This window comes from Morchella importuna, assembly GCF_003444635.1.
Source record: "Morchella importuna strain M04M26 chromosome Unknown Morimp01GS007, whole genome shotgun sequence".
Classification (NCBI taxonomy): domain Eukaryota; kingdom Fungi; phylum Ascomycota; class Pezizomycetes; order Pezizales; family Morchellaceae; genus Morchella; species Morchella importuna.
Window position 1 is genome coordinate 32,819 of NW_025763404.1, and position 19,110 is coordinate 51,928.

The 19,110-nt window shown below is 46.5% G+C and overlaps 4 protein-coding genes across 4 annotated transcripts; 1 reads left to right on the plus strand and 3 right to left on the minus strand.

Moving 5' to 3' along the window:
• Positions 1 to 549: 549 nt before the first annotated feature.
• On the minus strand, positions 550 to 1,026 carry LAJ45_03217 (uncharacterized protein; the record flags this gene model as incomplete). The annotated part of the gene is made up of 1 exon (XM_046112804.1): positions 550 to 1,026. The coding sequence occupies one exon, from the start codon at positions 1,024 to 1,026 to the stop codon at positions 550 to 552; it is 477 nt and encodes a 158-aa protein (XP_045973681.1).
• Positions 1,027 to 2,574: 1,548 nt separating this feature from the next.
• Positions 2,575 to 6,012, minus strand: LAJ45_03218 (uncharacterized protein; the record flags this gene model as incomplete). The annotated part of the gene is made up of 6 exons (XM_046112805.1): positions 2,575 to 2,805; positions 2,865 to 3,290; positions 3,351 to 5,495; positions 5,569 to 5,667; positions 5,735 to 5,844; positions 5,949 to 6,012. 6 exons carry the CDS (start codon positions 6,010 to 6,012, stop codon positions 2,575 to 2,577), a joined length of 3,075 nt encoding a protein of 1,024 aa, XP_045973682.1.
• A 6,767-nt stretch (positions 6,013 to 12,779) lies between these two features.
• LAJ45_03219 (uncharacterized protein) lies at positions 12,780 to 15,419 on the plus strand (the record flags this gene model as incomplete). The annotated part of the gene is made up of 8 exons (XM_046112806.1): positions 12,780 to 12,824; positions 12,886 to 12,957; positions 13,114 to 13,247; positions 13,302 to 13,375; positions 13,440 to 13,445; positions 13,509 to 13,726; positions 13,787 to 14,194; positions 14,244 to 15,419. 8 exons carry the CDS (start codon positions 12,780 to 12,782, stop codon positions 15,417 to 15,419), a joined length of 2,133 nt encoding a protein of 710 aa, XP_045973683.1.
• A 273-nt stretch (positions 15,420 to 15,692) lies between these two features.
• On the minus strand, positions 15,693 to 16,776 carry LAJ45_03220 (uncharacterized protein; the record flags this gene model as incomplete). The annotated part of the gene is made up of 3 exons (XM_046112807.1): positions 15,693 to 16,239; positions 16,311 to 16,406; positions 16,484 to 16,776. 3 exons carry the CDS (start codon positions 16,774 to 16,776, stop codon positions 15,693 to 15,695), a joined length of 936 nt encoding a protein of 311 aa, XP_045973684.1.
• Between the last annotated feature and the right edge of the window lie 2,334 nt (positions 16,777 to 19,110).

Here is a 19,110-nt window from a genome sequence, read left to right on the forward strand (position 1 = left end):
TAGGATAAGAAGTACAAGATAGATAGGATGTGGGAGGGGACAGCCAGCAAGGCATGCGTTGGATAGCCTAGCAAAGTCCCAGGAGTTTGTTTAGATAACCCGCGTAAGTAACCACGGCAACGCCAACAGCGGGTAGACCACCTAGTACCGGGGTCTAAAATATTAACAACACCCTGGCACTGTACCCGCTCGTACATATCGCTTGGTTACCCGGTTATGCAAACCCCAACATGCTGATAAAGAAACCGATATCTGTAAAGCTCCCCCGAAAAGAAACCCCCGTAGTCCTCCAATATTACCTAACTCTTATTCCGATTGCTCTCCCTTGAAAGAGAAGAAAGAAAGAAGGAAAGAAGAATCATATCTGGAGAATACATTAACACCATCCCCAACAAAAAACACTTTGGGATTTTTCTTTTTCCGCTGCTCCCAAATTCCCACACACCACACATCGTTTCCGTTTGCGTAACAATGGCTGTTTTGCCAACTCGAAACAGGAATTAACTTTTCTCATACAGTAACAACGAAAGGACAGCAAACAACAGCACCCTAAAAACTCTTCTCTGGATCACCGCCCAGCGCTGCCACCTCCTCCAATTTCTCAAATACGCCTAACCTCTCTGCGGCCGCTGCAATTTCATCCGTTGTCAGACTGTGCCGATCTGCATGCTTTTCCTGCCTGATCATCGTTGCTAGAAATCCTCTCTGGTTCTTCAGGATAGCGATCTCCGCCTCCAGGACTCTGATCCGTTCCTCAATGCTCGGAGAGAGCTTTCTGGGTGACTGCTTTGCGAGGGAGGCGATGGTGTCACGCTGGTAGCTAGGAGTCGGGTGCGGCGGTTGGAAGTGAAGATGGGAGTCTCTGCTCCAGTCTCCCCGTGTAGAACGCCGGCCACCGTGGGCAGAAGAGAGCCGTGATGGGCTGGATATCTGCCCTCCCCCCCCTGAGAAACTGGACATCCGGCGGGAAGCTGACGATGATGCGGAGAACCGGGGAGGCGTTGAAGTCGACCTGTAATGCTCCATTTGGGTCCCCCAAGAAGTGAATATGCAAAAAAAAGAGTGTGTAGGGATGAAACAAAAAACGAAACGGAGCGGACGGACAGAGGCTCCCGGATGGACCAGCAGCAGCGAGGTATGAGTTGCAAGGAAAGAAAACAAACAGACGAATGAGATTAAAAATCCCAAAGGGACCGTCTTGACGAAGTGGTCTACTCTTCTTCTTCTGCTGCTTGGAACTTCTCCTCGAATACCACCACTGTGTATGTCCAAAGGAAGGGAGAATAGACAAAGTAGGCGGAAGGGTCGACGACACACATGCCGTCACACCAAAAAAATAGCTATTGCGGTATTCGAATTCTAGTTTTAGCTTTCCAGCATGCATCTAATAAACAAGAAGCGGCGGTTGGTGTATCTTGTAAAACATGCTCGTGCACGCACTGGGTCTTTTTGTAGGTAACTTTTTTTCTTTTGGGACCACCCATTGGTCTTTTTTAAATTACCAAACTTTCTCTTTTGGGGGGGCAGCAGTCCATAAAAAGAATATTTTGTGGTGCAGGAGCATGTTTCACTGGGTACACCAGCCGCTGCTTCTTCTTGTTTAGGTTGCATGTGGAAAGCTACAATTGAAATTCAAGATGAGTCTGTGCTGCAGGTAGTTCAGCGGGAGCTACGACCGCCTACCAAACCAACCCTTAAAAGTGACATGGGCCCATCCATGCCGGCAAATTAGAGAGCTCGAAAAAAAAAGGAAAAAAAACCTCGGCTTTCAGTTCTACATCTAATTGGATGGTGGGGTACATAGAGAGCTGGGACTGTTCTCTATCCAGGACACTATCAACGAACCACACGACCGGAAATTGAGGCTGCGGCGGATTTCCAGATTGCATGTTGGATGCTTCTTATTTCCCGGGATAGCGGGCGAACTCTTCGCTTGCGCCCTCGTGCTTAGCGTGATATATCCGCTATGGACCTTCGGGACTAGAGTTCGTTAGGAAACGAACGGCATTCCATCGGAGGTGTTCACTAGGACTCTCCTACCATGGCTTCCTAGAAAATGTGATGGATCCGGTTGACCAAAACACCGCTGTTTTGGAGAACCACAGATCCCGAGCTAGTCCCTCATACCTGCTACCGCTGGTACCAAATGACTGAATGACCAGGCTTGAGTTTCAACCCTATGAATCAGACAATGACGATGACAATCACGATGACAATCACGATGACAATGACAAAAGCTGGCCTCGAAGCTCAATCATGCTATCGCCATTTGGGCGGGAAACCCCACTCCAGAAAAAACAAGACCCAGCACAGCTAATGCGTAAAACAGTCCACGACTCGACTCAGAAAATCATCTCTCATTGAAACTCTATCCTCAGCCTAGGGATAGAAAATATACAATCATGAACATATCTACATCCAAAATGAAACAGCAAAAAGTACTCCAATCCCTCTCGTTCCCGGCCAGCAGTAGCGACAGTGAGTTCATTGATCCCTTGATCATCTCAAAAAGAAATCCCAATGAAAAAGCTAACTAAAAAAAAGAAAATAGATAAATCAGATCACGCCCTACTTCTAAGCAGTCGTGCAAACCGCCCCCGCCTCAGTTACTGTGACAGTCGCAATCCTCGACACCGTCACACTTTCCGTCTCCGTAACTGTAACTGCACTACCGGCACCGCCACTACCAGCGGTCGTTCCAGGTGCTTCAACAGTCACCGTAACAGCCGGTGGAGTGACCGTAACTGTAGTGTATCTCGTTATCGGGGCCAAGCTCGTCACCGTGATTGGTGTAGGGACGATAGTCTATTCACAATTAATTAGCACCATCCACCCCACCAGAAATATCAACCAGGAGAACTTACAACTGCAGAGGTAACGGTGAGCTGGACTGTCGCTGTCTCAGTGCTAGTCACAGCAGCACTGCCAGAAGCTCCACCGCCCACAGTCACGGTGACTGGCTCCAGAGTTCCAGTAACGCCCTCAGTAGCTGTGGCTGTGACGGTAACTTCGACAGTAGCGGTGCTGGTGACCTGCGGTACTGTCGTATTTCCGGATGCTGTAACAGTTACTTGTACGGTGTTTGTCACTGGGAGGATAGTCTCTCCCGCGGACACACCGACGGTGATAGTAACTGGCTCGGGAGTTACTGTCTCAGTTGCTGTATGAGTGGTCTGTGACAAAGTTGCGTTGGGAGCAGTCACGGTGACCTGGACTGTATTTGTTACTGGGAGGAGCGTTGAACCGGCGGAAACTCCGACAGTGACTGTTACTGGCTCTGGAGTAATTGTCTATATCACGATGTGTTAGCTTCAATCTCTCTATCTCTAGGGGTTACTATCTCAACTCACCACAGCAGTAGCAGTAACCGTAACCTCCATCGTTGACGTCTCCGTGTTCGTAACGGGCAACAATGTCTCACCAGCACTCACACCAACTGTCACAGTAACAGGCTCCCTCGTCACGGTAACCGCTGTAGCAGTAACGGTATGCGTTGCCGTAACCCCCAGGCCAACGGTCGAGTTCCCAAAAGGCGGCACCGCCAGCGTCGAGTTTCCATATGGCGGGCCCGCAGCAGGCACAGAAGGCACAGGCAGGAACGAACCCGTTGGCTCTGGTGCTGTAGAAGACGTGAAATATGTCGCATCGATCCTACGGCTGATGGTCGTAATAACTGTCTCAATACCACCAACGGTGCTAGTGATTGTCTCAGTGACGAGCGATCCAGAGGTCGTCTCATCGAGTGGGGAGCCAGTTACAGCGCCGGTGGCTTCACTGATGGTTGTGATGACTGGTGCGAGAGTTGTTGTCGCTGTGTTGCCTTCCGAGACAATAACTGTAACGACTGGAGGGAGGGTTGTTACTATTGTTGCGGCCTCGGAGGTGCTGGCTGGGGTACTGGCTGAGACCGCCCTCGATACTGTTCTTGTTAGGGTTGTGCCGTCCGAGATGATGGTAGTGACAGCTGGCTCAAGAGTGCTGACCAGAGTCTCGCCGGGGACGATGATGGTTGTCTCGAGAGGGTTGTTTGTCAGAGTCCTGGTGACAGTGGTACCGTTGGTAATGACCGTTGAGACACCGGGCCGCAGGGTGTTGACAAGGGTGCTTCCAGGTAGAACGATGGTAGTCTCTAGTGCGCCGGTGATGGTCCTTGTTACTGTTGTCCCGTTGGTAATGATAGTTGAGACGCCTGGCTGGAGGGTGGAAATGATCGTATTGCCCGGAACCACGATTGTTGTCTCAAGTGCCGCTGTCAACATCCTAGTAACAGTAGTTCCGTTCGAGATGATGGTCGAGACGCCCGGCTCAAGCGTGCTAACCATTGTATTTCCCGCAGAGACGATAGTGGTCTCTACTGCGTTAGTGATTGTCCTCGTTACCGTTGTGCCGTTGGAAATGATTGTGGATATACCCGGTTCAAGGGTGCTCACAATGGTCTCGCCAGGCGATACAACAGTCGTCTCAATCGCCTCTGTCAGTGTCCTTGTAACAGTGGCTCCCTCAGAGACAATAGTAGTCACACCCGGTTCCAAGGTACTGACGACCGTCTCGCCGGGCACGACCACCGTCGTCTCCTCTACATCCGTCAAGGTCCTAGTCACAGTTGCACCTTCAGAGATGATAGTAGTCACGCCAGGTTCCATCGTAACTACCGACGTGCTGCCGTCCCTTACAATTGTCGTCTCAACCGCACTCAGCACCGTGCTTGTCGCCGTGCTCCCACCCTCAATGATGGTGGTCACACCGGACTGCAGCGTACTAACAATTGTCTCCCCCGGGACAACAACTGTCGTCTCGGCCGCATTCAGGGCTGTACTAACAACTGTTGTCCCATCCTGCACGATGGTAGTTACTACCGGCTGTAGTGTTTGCACAAGCGTGCTCCCATCCTGCACAATCGTAGTCTCGATGGTATCCAGGATCGTGCTCGTTACAACACTCCCGTTGGAGATGATAGTAGTTACAACAGGCTCCAAGGTGCTAACAATAGTCTCTCCCGGCACGACAACAGTCGTCTCCAGTGCACCAGTCAGGGTACGGACCTCTGTTGAGCCGTCTTGGACGATGGTCGTCACAGCTGGCTCAAGCGTACTGATAACTGTGCTGCCATCGGAGACAATGGTAGTCTCGACCGGGTTCAAAAGTGTCCGGGTGAGCGTGGTGCCGTTCGAGATGACGATTGTTGTTGTGAACCCGGGCCGCGGAGGGTTCAGTCCCACAATGGAGGTAGGCAGAGGGAGATCTGAGCTTGTCATGTATGTGGTATCAATGAGGTGGCTAGTAGAAGATGGGTTAGCGGAGCGTGTGAGCGTGATGCCATCGCTGACAAGCGGAACGGTCTTTGTGACTGTGTGGGTCGATGAGGAGCCCGAGACATTGTCGAGGAGTGTTCCGGTGACCGACGGTTCCGGTGTTGAGGTCGTCTCATCACCAGGGTAGTCTGTCTCTGTGACAATAGGCGTTGATGCCGTGACGGTGATGGTGACCTCCGTAACCTGTGGTTTGGGTTTTATTGTCAGCTTATACTCTGGTCTATTGTATCACTCTATATAGAAGGGAACTACTAACCGGAGGGCCCAAAGGCGGCGGGCTTCCGGTTCCAGTGCCGTGCGGGAGGCCGGTACCGGTTCCATTGATCAAGTCGAGCGGGCCACCGGGTACAATTCCCTGTTTGACTTGTTAATACTGTTTTCCCTAAGCACACATGGAAGGTGGAGGGGGGCGTTCAACATACCATAGTACCCGAAGGGGCCAAAGTCGGGAACCCGGAGGCGTCGCTGGGAGGCGGTTGGGCTTGCCGGACTGCAAGTCTGCGGGCGAGACGCTTGATGTCGCCGAAGCCGACTATATTGTGTAATGTTTAGCATCTGATATATATGATATACTCGTATCCAGCTAGTAGATTATAAAGGTAGAATTCAAGGCTAGAAGGTAATAATGATACATACCAGCCCTTGCATCTACAGCAGCAGCAACATTGAGCGCAAATACGGCAGCAGTAACGAATCTCATCTTGTCGAATCTCGATATAAATGCACTCTATAAAACCTTGAAAAACGCGGGCTAGCCAGACCTCCGGGGCCAAAAGAAGGTGAAGAAGAAGGTAAAAAAAAAAGAAAGTACAGCCAGTATCAAACCGCTTGAACGCGACCGGCTACTCGCGCCGAAAAGGAAAGAAAGTAGAAGGGAAAAACGAAGGTAGTAGTGAACAACTTCACAAAAGTGTTTGGAGCGGCGGGATGGCGAGCTGAGGAGCTGGAGGTGGGGGATTGGACGGGTGGCTATATATGCAAGTGAATTGCTTAATATCTAACTATGTACATGATGCTCTACTACTACTCAGCTCTACGCTACTGCAATATGTTTCCCAGGCCTGAGCTGACTGAGGATCGAAAATCAAATATCCGAGCAGGGCAACCGCTCACCCAGGATCACCACCCACTCCCTTTCCCCCCCGACCACTGATGACGAATGGGAACGGAGGGGTGAGTGGGAGGGTTCTTTGCAGAATGATTAAACAAACCGGGCCCCATTGGCTTGAAACATCTGTACTTGCTGGACGAATGGTTGTCCCTCCCCCCATGGCGAGATTAAGAAAAGGCTGGGCCTGTTTCAAAGGGCCGTTGTTCCTCTTCTTCGTCCGAAGTAGAGAGTCTCTAGCCATGGGCTGGGAGGAAACATTGGTGGTGATGGGCAGGCAGCGGAGGTTTTATTGGAAACAGGGGTGGTTTCGGGGGCCTGGCTTGGTGTTGCAGGTACGCGCTAGTGGTGGTGTTCACTGTAATACATGTATGGCTCGAGAAGCTGGTGTGTAAACTTCAGCGTTTTTTTAAAGAATCGGCCAATCAGGCTTATAGAAATTGGTCATAATGGTACTAGCGCCTAGACTAACCCTGGCATTTTCTCAGATTCCCATACAAATGAAGTTGACACACCCGCCCTCTAGGCCTTCTCGCGCCATAGTGCAGCCGAGAATTAGTAGATGGTCCGCTTTGGGGGTGATGCGATCTAGCTAATGCAGGTACACTCTAAAGTTGTTACTTTTGTTACTCCACCCCACTTTATGTCCTACTACTCCACTCTTTCGCTCTTGCTCTGCCCACAACTTCACCCGCACTCCCGTTTTCAGTAGATGACGCTGCACGTGCAGCACACAGTAGTAGCTCACTAAACGCCCTCACGCCGAGCGCACAGATCACCTGCCGCCCCGCGCGCCCGTCCCAGCCGGGATCTAGTATCACCTCACGCGGGCCTTAATAATTGAGAACGAAACAGCCGGGATGTAGAAAGTCGACATCCAACCAGTCCAACTTAGCAACTTCCCCATCACCATCGCTATCCCAATCCCAACCCACCGTAGGCATATACCCCGCAGGAACCCCCTACCTTCCTACCCGAGGTTTTAGACAACCTTACCTACGTGTCTGCACTCAAGGATGGATCCTGTTCCGCTACGCACGCAAATCGAATGATCTCGATCCAGTTCGAGCGCAGTTGCCCGGTGGACCGGCGGGGCGCGGCGGTGGAAGTGGAGATGGAGGTGTAAGGCTGGTGAGAAAACGCGTGTATGTGCTTGTCACTGGTAGTGTATGTAGGAGTACATGTAGGCATGAGCTTTCCCGCAACCTGGAACCGTAGACACTTGACATACGCTGCCAGCTTGCGGCACCCCTCCAACCAAACCACGCAGCCGGCCTTGTCCTACACACAGTTCTGGATCCATCCGGACGAGCCCGATATTTCCTTCAAACCTGGCGTGGCTAAGATTAAAGATACCGTGCAGTTGGGTCCATATAACGGTCCTGTTTAGCGACGATCTATGATCGACGCGGCCGCGGCCGGGCTGATAACCGCACTGCATCCGAGAGTGCCGCTTGCTCAATAGCGAAAAACAAGTTCTACATATTAATACTTAGCTATACTAGCTCCAAGCATCCCCATAAGAATAAGCTTAGATTAAGAGTGCGACGTGTGTTCCGCGCGATAGTAAAGCTATAGAAAGATGAAGATTTCACATATTGCTAGATAACGGATCGTAACTAAATAATAGGACGCTGCAATGAGACATGACTTAAATAACACCGCGTTGGAGCAGTAATCGATACTGATCAATTCCTACTTATGAAATCATAGCGACTATATCCATCTCTCCCGGACTCGACTTATGGGGCCTGTCTACATGTATCTATGTATAGGTCATAGCCTACACACTCAACGGCCAGCCATCTATGCACCTTGGAAAATTTAATTCTTCGAATCCCGTTAATTACGGGCTAGATCTCAAATATTCCAGACATAGACATTGCACAATTTCACGGCAACCCTGGGATCTCCGGCGCAGCAGATCTTCGTTATATTAGTAACTAAGCCTAATAGAACCGTCTGTTAGTTGCTAAGGTTGCTTTGCTATTGAGGACCTCCGAATGGCGTCATGATCATTAAGTGCCTCATATACTCTATAGACGGTGAGAAATCCGATATATCTGGATAATTCGCTCTGAAAATCCAGAGTGAAGAAATTCGCCTACACGCACAAAGATAACATGAATTGAGACCCGAGGACAACAGCGGGTTTTGTTCATGAAGCAGGATCATAGAACAATGACGTCTGTTGGTCCGTGATACTGTAGTTTCATGCATTGGTTTCTTCTTCAAAGCTAGGAGGTCTCGATATAATATCCCTGAGCAGAGCCGAGTCCTACCCAGAGTCAATGAATGACACTGGGAAATAAATTGGGGATTATTAAAGAGATTTACTAATTATTATGTTTCGTGCTCATTAGATGGTTGGCGGAAGGTACCAAGAACTTTTGCTGATAACTTCGACGCCGCAACTGCCCCTACCGAGTCCCAGTGGACACGAATCACCAGCGATCACTCGATAATACCATTACAAGGGTTAGGTATCCGAGAAATTCCAACTCTCTCTCTCCCTCGATGTGGGAAAAGATGAACTCGGACGTCCGCCACCTGTCTTCTCAAGTCCCAATAAATCCGGAAAATATCTTCAAAAAGGGTATCTATTTAAGTAGTTAAGCTAACACCTAAGCCCTGTGTACGATCACACGAGGAGGCACCACTTCTATAAGTATAAAAATCAAGTACATACCGATCCATACTAAGTCCAAAGTACATATCGGCCCAAATTACATCACCTAAAATAATAATCACCAATGTTAATACTGACGTCCTCAATTAGCATTAGCTGCACAGTAGCTTTTGGTACCTTACTATCAGTCCTCAAAGTCATGAACACTTGGATATATAGTACAGATTATCATATGGCATGAGCAGTTTTGCTGCGCGTACACCAAAAGACGCGCTCTAGCGAAATATGGGAAAGCATGTTCTCAAGATTAAAGCGCCGGAAGTAGAAGCTCTTGAAGTCCTATCACTACTATCACCACCGGGAGAAATCCAGCATAAATATTAAATATCAGATATTTATAATTCTACGCCTCCGAGCTATTGTGACAGAAGAGGCGAAAAGGCTTGAAAATAGACTAACTCAGTACAGTGTTGGCCTTTGATGTGTGGCCAATTAATCGAACTAATATAATCACTCCAGACTGTTCAGGACCGGGCTGCGGGGGGTCCAGCCAAACCAAAGCAAAACGTACACGGCAGCGAAAAGAGATTTTGTGGATGAGAAACAGGCATCCTCGTCGAGAAACATGCATATCTGATCGTACATATCATGTAGCTAGCTAGTCGATAACATGTGATGAGTGTTTTCAGAAGATTAGACACGTCTTTGCCCCTCAAATCTTCTGGATTGCGTCAGCCAGGTATAAACCTAGAAGTTATAGATGGGGCTGTGCATAGCGTACGTACCCAATGATTGACATGATATAATCCCTTGAAACTGGTAGTGCTGGCTTTTGTCGCCGGGATTTTCTAGGACTTGGCAGCCTTGCAATGATCACCTATCCATAGCGCACTACCGCTGAGGTAAACAAGAAGAATCGTGGACTTTGTAACAATCGCATATGCCATCTTTCTTACTTATTACTATTCAATCTAAATACAAAAATAAGTACTCGTTAGATTGTGGAATTTTTTTTTCGGTAGTTTGAGTACTCTAGTGGAAATGAATCTTGACGGAAGTCTAACTTAACTTCATAACTGAGGCTATCAACACACCTCGCCGCAAACTTGACCACACTAGGATACATGTCGTTGTTAGCTCCCGTAACCAAGACACCAAACCTCGAGGCGGCCCGCTGTGCATGCTTTAAGCTCACAGCACTAATCAAGTGGCTTGGGATACAAAAGCTTTATCTAAAAATTATTGTAGATACAGTAACAGAAACATAGATAAAACGACTACCGCAGTCATTGGTAATGCCGTACCACTGCCGTACCACTGCCGTACCACTACCGTATACTTCGTTGAAATACGGAGATAAGCGGCACATTCTCACAATACCGTACTGATGCGGTATCAGATTTACCCCCATTTCTGATACTGTATATAAAAGTACTTGTAGTATACAATCGGGGCAGATAAATACATGTAATATAAATCGGACACTACGGGTTTCTTCTAGCCCAGTGCCAATGAGTGCGCGCGCTATATACATGTAGGCGCCAACTTAGGCTCGTCCCCAACCCGTCTACTTCCATGCTTCCAGCTGCAAGTAACGGGCTGGGTACGAGACTAGCGCCAACTACTGCCAAAAAAACCCGGAGGCAAAAGTCTATTTCCTGGTACTTTTTATCTACCCCAAATACTAAGAACGATATAGATAGACAAGCTACATAACACCTAGCAGTTTATCAAACTACATGTACTTCTTCTCGCTCCTCCTTGAGCGTCTCCTGTCTTTAGTAACCAGACTAGTTCTGTATACCAAGGGACCTCAAGAAGTACATGTAGTTTTCAAAATTGGCTGTCGTCTCGGCATTCGTGGTATCGGGCAGATCCCGCCCTATTGTTGTTGCCGGGAGGCTTGTGGAGTATTTTAGTCTGCTTGTATTATGTACATATAGTAGAATACAAAACATACATGTACGTACATATACTCTCGCATATATATATGCAACGACAAGAGAACAATTAAATGTAGGTATCCTATTGTTTTAATTTCGACTCAAGATCTTTATGTATGCAGGCCTTCGCGCATGGGGCTCGCTTAGACTAGGCTTCTAGAAGACAGCTCTTACCAGGGGCTTCACATCCCGGGAATTAAATACATGTACCCATGAAAATGAAGTCGGTGAAGATGCCGCACCGGGTTGCACACCTTCAATCATGCTAGGATCTTTTAATTGGGGAGGGGTTGATGAAGTTTGCTCATCTTGTAGCTCACCTTTTATACATAAGAGTATATATAAGAACTTCTTTCCGCAACGTTGTTGGGCACATTTGTCGTCAAGGGATTTGTCACGCATTAGTCAGCACAGAATGTGTAAAAGTGGACAATCCCTTGTAAAGGTGTCCGCAGCGGTATGACCTTATAACTAGCTTGCTATCTTCCTGTTCATCACATATCATCATCCTGTTTGTTCTCGGTTTTTTTTCTTAATTAAAAGTTTTATTCATTCTACGTATTTTCGTCTTGAATCGTCGTTGAGAAGAAAATAGAAACAGAGAGTGAACACAACAGCCAGCCAACAACGTTCATGCAACGCGTACCCACACAATCACAACTTATCACTCAATTAACCACTCAATAACAACAATGCACTTTCTTCTAAGAACGTACGAAGTACAACAACCAGAATTCGATTTCGATGATGGACCACACAAGCGATAAACCCTTAGCATCTCGCTTATGGCGGCGTCCTCTCATTCGAAAAGTCGGTAACTCCAGTGTCGCTACTCGCGATTCGATGCTCGGCTGGATGGTCAAAAAAATGGAAGCCCCGCCCCGTTTTATCTTCACATATATAAAAAAAGGTTAGGGCCTGGATTACGTATGGCGGGGGACACCTTGAGACGGAGTGGTTTCGGGAGTCAACCTCAACCGCTAATGACTTTCTCCTAATTTATTTTTCTCTCTGTTATTCGATAGTTCTGCTTCTTCTCTACAACGTGACAAGCCAGATTAATTCTATCTTTCGTTGTGGTGGTGCTATGAATATTCTAAAAGCTGGGTTTTTGGTGGGGGACCCAACCAATGTCGCGCCCATAATTACCTATTTGGGACAGGTAAATTACCCGATTAGGAAGATCTACATCTAGATACGGCCTTTGAGAGCGCCCAGAGGCTGATTTTGGCGAATTACAGCGGGGGGGAAAATTATTGTAGAAGTATGGGAAGAGTCCCATTGGCCGAGTCAGCCACTTAAACCCTGTTTTTAGACCCCTGTTTCTACAATAATTTCCCCCCCCCCGCTGTATTATTGGTAAATTGATTAAATAATTACCCGATTGGGAATTGATCATCAGAAACCAATGTCGCGAACCTCCGTCTCAAGGTGTCCCCCGCCATATATAGAAATTACTGAATCCATTATACATGAATCATTCAAACATGAACGTTCTCCTTTCCCTTGGCAGAATATACCTACAGCAACACGTGTTCATCCCCAACCACGAACTTTACGAGAGGCTTTGATAGTAGTAGTTACTCTACTGCCAATAAAGCTACGCTATACATAAAACTTGGAGAAGATCTCAGGTTCGGTGTTCTTCGTCCAGAATAAATTTTGTGATTTTATTTACTCTAAAGGTTTCCGATTGATCTTGATCGACATGCCAAGAAGGGAAAGTGCATAAGCTTTTGAGAGGTGTTGGCACACATGTTGATCGGCAAAAATAAATAACAGCTCAAATGTCGGAGCCCGTCCCGCATTTGAAACCAGAGTCTGATGGGATTGTGCATTAGATACACTCAACGATAAAGGAGTGGACTTGGGTGCCTTCCTGCAACGTACCAGAATGTCCTGCTTACCCACATCCCACTTTTGCCTTTAGAGCTGGAATTCTCTTTCCATCCCTTCTCCTTTCAGGTGTGCTCTTTCTCTTCTACCATTCACTCGTTTGCATCTTGCCTATCTTGTTCCGAGGGTCCAAGAACCTGTCTCTAATCTCTAAATTCTATCACTTTTGTTTTCGAAAGACATTTTATTCATTTATCCATTTATTCATCCAACCATTCGATCTAGTGCCCTGATCACGCCCTGCTCACCATGGGTGCCAACGACGACGATGATAGAGCAACCGAGCTGCCCACGACAAATCTTGACGTGCCTGTAGCAGCGACACCTCGTAGTAAAATTCCTTCGGCTGTCTATGTAATGTGAGTTTATCTAGCAAGGCCTGTAGCAAATATCTAACAGCTGACTTGCGACAGTGTATGGATCTCTTTGAGTTCGGCTGTCATTCTATTCAATAAATGGATCCTAGATCCAAAAACCACCAATTTCCGTAAGATCAACCAAATCCTTGGTACTACTTGAGGGAATCCCTATTAACTAAATGCGATTTTTAGGATTTCGTGCGGCCCCCCCGTTGTAGCCCCAGCCATCTAATCGCGTGTAAACTGACTGGCCAAAAATAGCTATTTTTCTTACGACATGGCATCTGTTATTCTCATCAATCGCAACGCAAATCCTGGCGAGGACAAGCACTCTTCTTGATGGGCGCAAAACGGTCAAGATGACTGGCAAAGTCTACCTCAGGGCCATCGTCCCAATCGGATTGTTTTTCAGCTTAAGTCTGATCTGTAGTAACAAGGCGTATCTTTATCTAAGCGTATCATTCATTCAGATGTTAAAGGTAGCCAGCCTAGACTTTATCTACAACTTTTTAGTGCGAATTAAGCTAAACAAAAGCTAGGCAACAACCCCCGTCGCAGTTCTTCTCACTAGTTGGAGCTTAGCAGTAGAAAGGCCAAATCTCAAAACCCTACGGAATGTCTCGTTCATTGTCATTGGTGTTATGATTGCCTCATACGGAGAGATCCTCTTCGTCCCTACTGGTGTTGTTTACCAAGTTTTTGGCATCGCCTTCGAAGCCGTCAGGCTTGTGATGGTTGAACGTCTGCTATCCTCGGCGGAATACAAGATGGATCCCCTAGTATCATTATACTACTTCGCACCCGTTTGCGCCTTCATGAATTTCTTGATGTTTCTGATCTTCGAGAGCTCCACGCTGGCTATGTCCGATCTTGCCCGTGTTGGCCTAATAATGTTCTTCTTTAATGCCTTGGTCGCATTCTGTTTGAACGTCTCCGTGGTGTTTTTGGTAAAATTCGCCCCTAGCTTTTCATTTTTTACGTACTAATTAGGATTAGATCGGGAAAACCTCCTCTCTTGTGCTCACACTCTGCGGTGTCCTAAAAGACATTCTTCTCGTATGTGCCTCTGTTCTTATTTGGGGAACCCCAGTCACAGCCATACAATTGGTCGGTTACAGCATTGCTTTGAGTGGCCTTGTGTACTTCAAATTAGGAGGGGAGAAGATCCGTGAGCAATTTGCGCAGCTGCGTGGGATGAGCTCTAGAAGCTCGACGTCACGGAAGATCCTCGCTGGTGTAGGCATTGCTTTTGTATTGTTGATGGTTGGGAGGCTGTATAGCGGGGCGTCCGGCTCTACAAGTGAAGTCGACATGATCGGAGACAAGACAGTCCACGGTTCAATGCCCGCTTATACGGATAATAAAGGCTCCAGCACTGCGCCGACACCAAAGAACAAACTTGATATTGTCATCAGCATGTATAAGGAGGACCAAACAAAAATGGCAGAACAGCTCAGAGAACTCAAAGGCCTCACGTCGCTCAAAGGCCTCGACCCTAAGGTCATTATTTATGTCAAGGATCAGGAGGCAGATGTGGAATCCATTAAAAAGACTGTCGGGGCAGATGTCGTAAAGATTATTCCAAACAGGGGCCGCGAGGGTGGAACATACCTCCATCACATTGTGAACGAATGGGACAATTTTGCGGCACATACAATGTTTCTCCAAGGCGACATGCACAAATTCCAGAAGTTCAAAGACCGGATTTCCGATTATTTTGTTCCAAAAACTGGAGTACTATCCCTTGGTTTTGGTCAAAGCACTTGTGAATGCAACAACTGTAAAGATTCGTGGGGCGGCGAGGATACCTGGTTCCGAGTTCCTGAAGTTTGGTCTGCAGTTCATGGCGAACTGTGTCCTAATTCTGGAATTCTGATATCATATGGCGGGCAAATGATCGTTTCAGCGAGCCGTATGCGATCTTCTCGCAAGCAAGTCTATGAGCATATTAAGGGGATTTTGGAAAGTGATGAGGATCATTGGATCCATGCAGACTCGAAGGCCGATAGTTTCGTTGATAAACCCGACAACCCGTTTTTTGGGCATACATTGGAGAGAAGTTGGATGACCCTCTTTCATTGTTCTGACCCTAAATTGGCGGTTACATGCCCTTCGCTCGACACAAGGAGAGGAGAGAATGACTCGGATGGAACGTGTCAGTGCCTTGATTAAACCTAAGGCTCTGAGAATAGGCAGGATATGGCGTCTAGGTTTATTATTTATGATTGCATGTTTTTCGAGGAAAGTTGTATTAGTCAAACTCATGACCAATCTGGTCCAATTGTACGTGTAAATATGGTAGACATCCTTTCTTAGTTGATTTAGAGTAGGTCAAGACATGGAATAGCAGGCTATGTATGTTCCATATAATCATGGTTTGGTACTAGTTATGTATCCATAAGGCAGATATTATTTCTAGGTCATACTATAGATTACAATAGATAATCAATTCTTGAAATCGCCCTTGGTCTCCCATTCAAGGTCCTCATAATATGGCGCAAAATTTAACCACCCCATTTCCGGTGATCCCATCTCAAACTTCGTAAACTCTCTCTCTGTACCGCCGATAATCTTGACCCTCGACTCTTCTGGTATCTTCCCTGTTTGGTTTCTCCCCACCGCGCTATCAAAGAGCAACTGTGCCCGACAGCACATTTCAAAATTCAAAAACCACCAAGCTGCCTCGTCGATACTTGATTGACCAAAGGCCAATGCCCCGTGATTCTCCAAAACTGCAATCTTCTTCAATCCCTCATTCTCACCACCAAGGAGCTTGGAAATCCGAACTCCCTCATCTCGGCCCTGAATCAACCCGCCAAAGGGAACAAGGACATGTGAGTTATGGAAGACGCAGCTGTCCTGATTTATCATGTCAAGCTGACGGCCAAGAGCACTGAAAGCCTTGGAGTATGGGCCATGGACATGCACTATCCCTATGAGTGAGGGATTTGCTTCGTGTAAAGCTGAATGAAGCGACGTCGCAGACGCATCTCTAAGGCCAAAGGATAGTTTAATACGTATGTTTTTGGCTCAAAAACTCATTCGAACGCAGTATAAACTCACACAGCACGGTCTCCCTCCACAACCTCACCCGCATGATTAACAAGCATCAAGTCCGAAGCTTTCATGCGTGAAAACGATTTGGTCCATGGGTTTACCCTTATATCCACTCATTAATTTCCAGCATTAAAGAATAACTAGCACAGTAGCAACGCCTAGGATGTCATTCTACTTACCAAAAACAATCTGGCTTCACAGCGTCCCTCACGCTACAATGCCCTGCAATGCCTTCCCCATGTCCATGTTTGCCCAGAACTCTAAAAACGGCTGCTAGGTGTTCTTTCCTGTATATACTTTCCTCGGCCGGGTTTTCAAAGCTCGGCAGGACCGGACGTGTGCGGCCTGATGCAAGTTTATAAAACGGGGAGGTGGTGATGTCTGTGGTTGTGGGGAACGAATAGCCTTGGGAATCAACTCCGCCTTTGAAGGAAGACATTGCACGTAGGAAAGTTCGGGTGCGGAGCATCATCTCGTAGGGAGCCTAAGCATATAGCTGTATGTAACGTATCTACGATAATGTAGAAGGTACCGCTAGGAGTGGAGACTGCGACGTGATTTGACTCACACGATATTCGATCGGCACCTGTGAAAGATACCTAGTATCTGACCTGGTCCATAAGCAATAAATAAAGCCTTAATACCTGCATGTGCTATATATATCTTTGATCTTGTTGTAGGTGGTTGGTTGGGTTAGGGTTGGCCATCATTATCTTCATTTGAAAAAGAATTGTATCATATGAGGTGGTGTGTGAAATATTCCGTTGCGGGGAATTGAACCCCGATCTAGTCGGTGAGAGCGACTGATGCTAACCATTACACCACAACGGATTAAGTGAAGAAAATTACTTTACTATAGTATTGATTTAATATATAGCCCAAGCTTGGGTGGAGTCCCTATGTATGTAACTCTATTACGTATTTACATAGATTCATGTACTACATGTAATTGATTACTGAAAGTGTAATTCAATTGTAGCTCAAATGCGAACTCACTACAGTCGGACTCTATGTTGTATGTGTTTTGGCATCTAACTATATAAGGTTAGTCTCTCACTGAAACCCCAGGATCAGATCTTCTCAGCTGCGTTATCTTTTTTTTTTTTGTGGCGGAGGAGCTCAGGAAACATTGACTGCATGGGGAAGATTAAGTTGCACAGGGAAAAGTGATTGTAATCGCGATATCTCACTCGTGCATTACATAATGAATTTCTTTTCGCTAAGGTCCTGGACAGATTTTACATGTGCTACATTGTAATGAGAACGAATGAATCCATTAAATTTCCCAATATCGGCAGGAGAATACTTGTTCCAAGAGATATGTATATTGGCCTACTAAGGTTACATTGCCATGATGGAGGTACTGTCTATATACTCTCAAGCTATGTAAATTTAAGTACTGCATGTACTACATGTACTTTGTACGTTTTATATGAATGCTAGTAATGGACAGCTAAACGGCTCAAAATGATTAGATAAATGTAAGTAAGCACCGGCCATGGGTTTTTAATTAAATAACTACAGTTGGGCCACACTCTCGAGCTCCTATGTGCATAGGATTCCAACTCGAGTACTTGTACGAGTCGATTACATAGAGACAGACATTTACAACTTTCTCTAAAATAATAAAAGTTGGGACGTTGAAGAAGGATAAGCATGATGGCTTATGGTGGAGGGGCGTTCTCATCCTTTGGCATTCAATTTATGAATGAGAGATAGTATCATTCTACCCCGGATCCACCTATATAAAAAGTATGTATAAAGTTGACAAAGTACCACAATATAAAGTGGCCTGGGCCGTTTTCTTCAATGGCACAGCGCCTAGCTTACCTAGATTATTTTTCTATAGATCATCAGCCTAATATCAACTTATTCATCCTGAAGAGGCTGCACGCAATAAATGACGCCGGCACGCAACCGCAGAAGGCGGCATTGTCGTGTGCCTCAGAATGGGAGAATTATCTACATTAGCTAGCTATGTAGAATAGCGATAGATTCGCCACTAGGAATATTGTGATGTACAGGACAGGTTTGGTTGCCCAAGGTCCCTCTGATAGACTTTACAGCCGAATAAACTATCATGTGAATGGTATATCAGACCTGAACATAGAAAGGATCAGTGAACCATATACTCATAAAGCGGTTCAAAGGTCATCTCGCACATCGACTGGACCGGTAGATCAGGATATTGGCTGCTTTTTCTCAGTACCGTAGAGATTTGCGCCGTCATGTGATTAAGAGTTGGTAATGTCTTTATGTGTCGAGGTTTGGGGGATCTCGCGTCCCTATTACACGCGATAGGTTTCAATCACGATATATCACTCACATTAAGATGGAATCTGATACGGTCCAGCATCAGAACTTATTGAGTAAAGGTACTGTAAATTGGCGAGAATAATATTGTTAAGAATAGTGGTATTTGTTACCTGGGAATATGAGACACTCCAAGTATACTTTCTGGCATTTCTCTTTACTAGAGCGCTAACTATTAATTCCGCAAATAAGTATATTTGAGACCCCCACTAGAATATCCTACAAAAAAAGATACCGACTCATACGGCATAAGTAACTCTGGAATACATCGACTCGTGGCGTAATCGTATTCCACTATATGTACCCGGTTATATCTCATGTTTCGACTACCCCCATGTTTGCGGGTCGTAGTGATAAGAGCAAACGTACAAAGAAACCTGGATCCAAGATGAGGGTCAATTTAAGAGGAATCATAATGACCCGAGATCTTCCCAAATCATGGTGTGTGAAGAATTATGCCTCATACTATAAGATGTCTTTCCCCCCCAACTGC